General features: G+C 47.9%; 1 protein-coding gene across 1 annotated transcript; it reads left to right on the plus strand.

Moving 5' to 3' along the window:
• The first annotated feature begins 809 nt into the window (after positions 1 to 809).
• Positions 810 to 6,867, plus strand: LOC149361695 (uncharacterized). The gene is made up of 2 exons (XM_089572776.1): positions 810 to 1,340; positions 3,075 to 6,867. The coding sequence occupies exons 1-2, from the start codon at positions 1,091 to 1,093 to the stop codon at positions 3,149 to 3,151; spliced, it is 327 nt and encodes a 108-aa protein (XP_089428902.1). The 5' UTR covers positions 810 to 1,090; the 3' UTR covers positions 3,152 to 6,867.
• The last annotated feature ends 1,089 nt before the right edge of the window (positions 6,868 to 7,956 follow it).

Genomic DNA, 7,956 nt, shown 5'->3' on the forward strand with positions numbered 1-7,956 from the left:
AGGGAACAGCAGTTCGCAATTGGTAGCGAGTTGCTGGAATTAGTAAGAGAATATGTCTACTTAGGGCAGGTAGTGACCGCAGATCCGGATCATGAGAGGGAAATAACTAGAAGAATAAGAATGGGGTGGAGCGCATTGGCAGGTTCTCTGAGATCATGAATGGTAGCTTACCAATATCCCTGAAGAGAAAAGTATACAACAGCTGTATCCTACCGGTACTCACCTATGGGGCAGAAACGTGGAGGCTAACAAGGAGGGTTCAGCTTAAGTTAAGAACAACGCAGCGAGCTATGGAAAGGAAAATGATAGGTGTAACGTTAAGAGATCGGAAGAGGGCGGAACTAGGTTTCGCGCATGCGCAGAACTGGCAAATCTGTGCACCGGCTCACGCGAAGCTCGGCTCCGACCCTCGTAGTGAAGCTTTTCGCTTCAATGGAAACACTGTAGTCAACAGCACTCATTCAACTTCCTTGGAATACGGTGCAAAGCTGTAGATTGCGTTTTTCGCATTTTAGTTTACCACACATTCCAAACATAAGTTCTCGATTGTCCTATGAGAACAGCGGTGTGTGTTAATCTTCGCTTCATGAATTTCTTGATCGTCTTCGCGCAAGCTTTCTTGTCCATAATGAACGACATTAAGTGGAGAAAGGAGTTTCGTCCTTTTTGTTGCGAAAGCAACACTCCGATAGCCAAAGCGAGACCTCAGGTGGCCGCCGTCGCGCCACCTGGTCAGCTGTGCTGACCATGTTTCAATTGGTCGAAATGGTCATGACGTCGAATTTCAAACGGGGCCAGTTGTACTTTGGCTCGCAACCATGCAACCAATTAAAGGGATCGTATATTGATGCTCTAAGTAAGTGGGACTGAGTTTAGGTAATTGCTTAATTAACCAATTAGCCTAATTAACCTCTGAAGTCAGACGAAATAAATAAATAAAACCGAGTAGGAGAATATCGTACACTCTTACGCACCCTTGCACCTGAAGGAGCTACAACACCCTTGCACCCGTGCAGCTTTGAAGGGTCCATGGGTGCATTAAAGGTGCTAACGTGCTCAGCGCACCCTTTTCCAAAAAAATAAGAAAAAAATGAGGGTGGGGAAAGGGTGCAGCCATGAGCGCTACACCTTTACGGGTGCAAATTTTTTTACTGTGCATAGCCGTGTTCCACACCTCGCGAAGCGGCGCTCGGAAACGGAGCAAGCGGTTGTCTTGTGCGCAGGCGAGAACGTGCAGCAGCTGTTCTTCCGGGTGGCCGCGCTTGCCTTCGTCAAGTGTCTCACCAGGGAGCTCCAGGAGAAGGAGTCGCCCGAGAAGGTCGTCAGCGACAACTTTGTCCGTGAGTGCCCTTGGCTCAGCGTGTGCTTGCCTCGGGGAGAGCGGAGGCCGGACATGGCGCACCAGATGCGCATTCCACGAGAAGCCGGTTTCGATGCACGCCCGTGTAGGACGGGAGCAGAATGCAAATGCTCGCGGATCCGGTCGCTTCTGCGTGTGGTCAAGAGGGCCCCGTAGTTTCAATTAATAATTCGCAGCATCGAGGGCCCGTATTCACGCATCTACAGTACAAGCGGTAGGTAACCGGGAGGAGTGTAGTCTAACGGAGGACGTGTAGCTGAAGAATAAGTGGTAGATTCAGGCGTCGATTTGAAGTAACACTGTTGATACTGTTCATGTAGATACCATGCTGTTCGTGACTCAGTAGAGTGACCACTCATTTGACGTAGTCATAATAATCATCAACATCAACCGAGCTAGATCCTGTGCTGTGCAAATACCTCTTCCATGCATGTCCCTCAAATTAATCCTGTGCTGCGGCAGCTCCAGACCACCCTATCCCCGCGGACTTATATCATCCACCCACGAGATTCCTTTCCGTCGTCGACTACGCTTGCCCTATCTCGGTATCCGCTCGGTATTCCTCAAAGGCGATCAGTTACCTTAACTTCGCATTACATGCCCTGCCCGTGTCCATTTATTCTCCATTTCCACTATAATGGCATTAACTCGTGTTTATTCTTTAGCACAGTCTGCTGTCATCCTGTCTACAAACATACATACAATTTCCATGCAGTAATGCGGTACTCCGTTCTCAATTTAATTTAGAGCCTTTCGTTATCATCCAAGTTTCGACCCACACACGGATACTGGCATTATCCAACTATAACTTACTTTGATCGTGAGGGACGTCGGTACGCTTTCTTTCATGACCTGAGAGTACCTGCGATATGCACTAGACCCGGTTCTTTTTCTCCTAGCAATTTCTCTTTCATTACCCGAATCTAGCGTAAGAACTTCTCTAGATAAATATATTGTTTTAACATTTTCTATAGCTCGCTGTTTTTTGTCCACTGTTGTTTAATTCGCAGACTGTGAAAAATTACTTCATAATAATTTCTAGCGCGAGCGTTCTTATTCCCTGTTTAGGTATTCTCTCGAGCGTTCCAATATTCCAAGTTACTTTTATGAGCTATCAAGTTACTTCTATGTACTACTTTCCCAAAGTGCCTAACAGCGGCCATGTGGTACAGTGTTACTAGTTCCAGGAAGCAGTTGTGGCCAATCTACATAGCTCTTCCACGGTTTTAGATGACAGACCGGTGGTTGTAGAGCGGTTTAGCTTGTGGGATTGCATAGCGGTATGCTCGTTCATTAGTTTCTTCCGCCGTGTCCCAAACAGTTACACTGAGCATATCTAGATTTGCACCAATCAGCTAAGTTGTATTCCAAGAGAATGGCTGTTCCACCACAACGGGTAAAAATTATCAGTAGAATGCCGCCCTCTCCCTTGCTTCGCGTCTAGCAGACGCCTAGTGTTTTTCTACATTTTGCATGACTACAAGATAGTCTCCGCCTTTAAAAACGTAGCAGCTAATACCAAATGGCATAAATTTCAGGTAAATGTAGGCTATTTGTTATGTTTATGAGCTGGGGTAATACGCAGCGTTGCAACGAAATGAATGTGGCTAGTATTTGTGATTGAAGTGTTCTGTTTGACGGTCCTTTTTGTGAAATAAAATATGCGCGGTGATGACGACGGCGGTGTTACTCCCCTCCTCTCCCCTGTCTGCAGGGCTGCGGAAACGGAAACACGGCAAGAAACTCAAGGCACCCAAGTGTTCCGGAAACCAAAAGTGTTCCACCAAGTGAAGTTCGCCGATGACTACAAACTGTGGTCTCCGAGTGGAAAGCAAGAAGGTCGAACTATTCGCAGATGTGTTCGTTGGCAGCTTCGCTACGGTGTGCGTGGCGTCCTCGCCAAAAAAGAAACGTGCTACCTCGGTTTCCTCGGAAGCGCGGCGTACCAGTGCAACGCTCCCGCCGCATGTCTGTACAGCGTAGCTGGCCTTCCAGTGTTTGGAATTGCGGCATTGCAACGGGGTTGCTTTCATGCCTGCTGGCTTGAAGGGCAAAAGAAGACCCTAGGGAACACTACGAGGGAACACGAATACACTGTGTGAAGACTTGCTATGATGGCTGTTCGCTCGCGTCCTAAAGGTTACGCCACATTTGCAGCCTTGTGGTTCGTGCCACCTTTGTGTGGGATTAGCACAACTTGCGGAGCTTAGCGCCCACCGTGCGTGTGCCACCATCTCCACGCCATCGAGCTGAGGCGCGCAGGCAGGCGGAAACCAGGGTTGTTGCTGGGAAAATGTGTGGCGTGCATTGTATCAAGCCGTTGCTTTCAGCGTGGACCGGTTCGCTAACAATGGGTGCCGCACGCGCGACACGTCATTGCAAGGACGAGTCATCGTCTCTCCGCCAGCCGGGACATCGAGGCTGGCAAGCAGCAGCGACAAGTTCACAGTAGTGGCCTTCGGCTTGTTTCTTGAAGCAGTACTCAAGCTGGGAGAGTGCATGTGCCTCTGCACAAAATGAGGTCGACTTGCCTTGTCTGTAAAACTTCTCAGCAGGTCGTTCCTCGGTCCGTGCACTATTAGCCAGGAGGCTTGCAAGGACTGTCTCCTTCAGGTCTCACAGCTTCTCGCATCACATAGTGCAATGAATTCACCCGCGGTCTCGTAGCTGCGGTTGATTTTCTAGTGGTATCACCAGCTTTCACAGAGATACGCGGAAGAAAGGTGGATTTCTTTTCATAAGGTTCGTTGCGCGGTGAACACGCGTCACTTATATGTCCTTACCTGTGCTTCGAAGACTTGCGTTGGGACGTGTGACACATTGGTCCCCGATTTCCAGTTTTAATGCCATCTTGAAATGGCATGTTGGCCACAGGGTGTTGTCGAGAGCAAGCCTTGTAAAAACAAAAAACAAGAACAATGGAACACTCTGTTCATGCCATAAAGTGGATTGCCCTTACGTGCTTGAGAAGTTTAGAGGCCAAAGAAACAGGTGCTTGCGGCAAACCTGAATTTGAAGGATCAGAACAGTACGGCATTTTTCGTCCTGTCATTTGATTATTGGTAGCTCTAGTATGCCATACTTTCTGTCGAGGCTATGTGTTCAGATTCTAGTTGCAACCTGTCAGCTTCACTGAATGTGCACAAAGTGGTAATCGAGGTACAGTGTTGCTGTTCTTGTCTGAACAATAGCACTACGTTCGATTACAACAGCTTTTATTGTTGACAGCGCCCAAAAAGTGGTTAATGTCGCAGACTTATTGCCTGGGCGTTTGCTTTGTTATTAATGTCGTTGTTCCAAAAGCACCACACTTATAGAAACAGTCAGAACGTTCGCTTACGTAAGCCAGTTGCAATACAGGCGGTAGCGGCGATGTCAAGGCGCACGGCTGTCAAGGTGCGCTTCAAACCTGCTTTGGTGCCCGGAGAGTTCCAGGACATACCATTTTATTTCTTCCGGTCTGCGTCCATAAGCTTACCACCGTGTTTTAGAAAGTCGGTTACCCTCACGGATTCAGCGCTCCGTTTACCCATGTGGCAATATCAGTTTAGCAGGAGAGGAGCATTATTCATTGGAGTGTAGTACTGCTGATTTTTGCACTTATTTTTCTGACTTGCCATATTTGGAAAAATGGGCTATTTGATTTGCGGATATGCTGTAAAGAAGGTCAGGCAGTTCATTTCGAACTTTTCATTCAATGTTCACGAGAAGGGAACTTCGACCATTGACAATCCGCTGCGTTTGTGTTAAAGTTCTCAAGCTTGCGCTGAGACGTCTACAGCGCTTGAGCTGCTTTCGATGCAGTCTTGCCGCACAGTGCTGAACGTTCGGAGACTGACGGCCACTGGATGTAGTGTGTCATTTAGCGCTGCACGAAAGTCACTCTTCGTCGAAACGGCTAAAGCTATCACCCAGCAGCTTTTATGCTGTTATGCATCAAGGCCCTGACATCTCACGATAGGGGCGGTTGGGTTCAGACATGTACCCTAGCAGAAACATGCGCTGTTTTCGCTGCATAATGCTGCTTTCCGGACAGGCTCTGGGGGAAAGGTTTCAAAAGAGTATAAGTGCCTTGCTGGTCTGGGGTGCATGTGCATGAAATATGCTGACGTTGCGTTTCTAACAGCTTCTCTGGGAAGAAGTTAAAAGGAAGCTTTAGTGAATAGTGTCGATGAGAGATCTTAGAACTTCTTGCTGGGCGAGTTGGTACATGGTTTCAAATTGGCAGAAAATTGCGCCAACACAAAAGACACACAGCAGGCGAGGCTGACGACGAGGGGACCGGAGACGAGGAGATAGATGGAAGAGTGTACGACCAACGGCTTTGCTCGCGGTAGATATTTGTGATCCGAATTGATGCTTTTGGCGGTGAAAGTTCCTCGTGCAGGTTTAAAGGAAAGTTTAAAAGGATCCTGGTGCGGGCTAGTTGGTTCATACTTTCTACGAAACATATTAACACAGCGCAACGGAATGAGGACAAAATAGAAGTCCTGTGTTTCATGTTTTTTCTATCTTGTCCTCGTTCCGCTGCGCTGTGTTAATCCTTTTTGTATAAAGGAAACTTTCTTCACTTATAGCTTGCTGAAGATGCCTGCTTGTGCATACCCCTTTGCATTCATCTCTACACGAGAATGAGCCAGATTGACACACTTTCGTGTTCAGCGACGTGAGCGAGGTGTAGATTGCTGCTTAATATTCGAGAAGCGGCAAGTGTGTATTCGTCTTGCACTACCTCTGTGTGGTGCTTCTTGAGGCCCAAGAGTATGTTGCACACTGAAGCCCGAGTTTGACAACAGTTGCAGCGTTGCTTTAAGAAGCCTTCATGATGACACCGAGCGACGGCATATGCAGATGCCATTTTTCTTATTGCATGAGGCATGAATGACAGTGGCTTCACAACCAAGCTGAGAGGCTGCAACACTTGGGTACAGGATTCATTACTTCAGCTTGGACCTCTACATCCACCAGTAAAATTACCTCTACATATTGTGAAGAGGCATGATGCAAGATATACTGCACGTACACATGCTACGTTCCTGTCTAGTCACAGTTTCGACAGGAGATGCGAAGTTCGCTGCTTCGTACGCGTCACAGCAGATTTAAATCTGTATGGAACAACACTGCAGTTTTTTGTTCTGTCTTCCCCATTTTTGCTGTCTGTGTTGTTTGTATTTTAGGCGAAAAATGACTTGCTATTGATGTTGTGTTTATGTTCAAGGAGGACAAAGTTCACTTTCGTTCCTTTTGCTTTTCTTTTTACTATAGAATGGCGTTTTGTACATGATGTGCGCGTTTATAAAGCCACTGTATAAACAGTACTGCATTGTTCAAGCTACGTGCGTCGATTCTTGTCCAGTGTGGTGTGACGATCATCGTACTGACTGGAAGCAGCTAAATGCGCCTTTACAGGCACCTAGACGTGTTGAAGTAACCGCGGACTCCTGAGCTATTGCGCAAAGTGCGTGAGTGAGTGAGTTAACGTTTATTAAAGAGGATGGTGGCTCAAGCGCATGTGAATGGGCTCTCAGTCCATGGCTTCGGAGGCTTCTGCCGACCTTTTGGCTGGTGATGAGGGGAGCTTCCTGGCCGTCGTGGCGCTTGATGGTCAGCTTCACCTCCCACAGCTACAGGGCCGCATTACGCGGCTTTAGATGGTGGGGTTTTCGGGGACAAAAACTATGCGGCAGTTAGCGTGGGCTATAGTGACCACACCACAACTACCGAAACACTGATATAGCCTAAGATTTCAGCCTTTAAAACTATATACATAGATGCGAGCTGTGGCCAAACCCTGCCCACGACCTCAGACAGTGACCAGGTAGGAAGCTGTCGCTTCGCCGTAACACCGAACACTTAGGCTCCGGTCTGAGAACACCAGGCGGGCTCTCCACTGTCCGGGACGGTGTCCTGAGAGCACTAGAGAATACAGAACTTGTATATGGTGTTGCCTCGCGGTCAAAACTTGCTTATGATCCACTCAAGCAACAGTGAAATGTATTAGACAGGTAGGTTGTCGTGTGAGGTCTAAGATGAGAGACCTCGCCCGTACCGCTTAAGTGCCACGGGTTGTGTGGCGGCTTATACGGGAAACAAGGGAATGCCCTTTTTCCTCTCATGCTCAATGCAGCCGAACGCTCTGCCCGCCAGCCGGTCACAAGTGCGCACGTAGCGTATACGGAGAGAGGCCTTCTCAAGCCCCTTTTCAAGTACCATGCTGAAGTCCTGCGCAATACGTTCCGATAATATTCTAAGAATAAAATATGCATCGGGATTTTTCATGTTCTGAAAATATTAGTGTCTGCAGCCTTTTAACTGTACGCCGAGTCCAACAAGCCCGTATAGTCTCGCATTCCGCTGAAACTGGGCCAGGGCAAAAAAAACTATCAGCCCGGAGAGCGTGGAACGAAACTAAGCGCAGCGCTTATGGTTGTTCTTGTAGCAAATCGTAAATCAGTGGTTAATAAGTGAACAGCAAGTTGCTTCTACCTGTGAACATCATGAAACTGCTTAATGAGGCATTCAGTTCAAATAAACTTACGTCCCGCCGCGGTGGCTCAGTGGTTATGGTGCTCGGCTGCTGACCCGAAAGACTCGGG

The sequence above is a fragment of the Amblyomma mixtum genome, chromosome 2 (assembly GCF_055824585.1).
Source record: "Amblyomma mixtum isolate Tamu chromosome 2, ASM5582458v1, whole genome shotgun sequence".
NCBI classification, from domain to species: Eukaryota; Metazoa; Arthropoda; class Arachnida; order Ixodida; family Ixodidae; genus Amblyomma; species Amblyomma mixtum.

Bases quoted from the DNA above. Each gene is read 5' to 3' on its own strand.
- LOC149361695 (XM_089572776.1), top strand. From the start codon at position 1,091: ATGAGGGTGGGGAAAGGGTGCAGCCATGAGCGCTACACCTTTACGGGT. The intron at 1,341-3,074 runs GTGAGTGCCCTT...CCCTGTCTGCAG, and splicing joins CGTCAGCGACAACTTTGTCC to GGCTGCGGAAACGGAAACAC.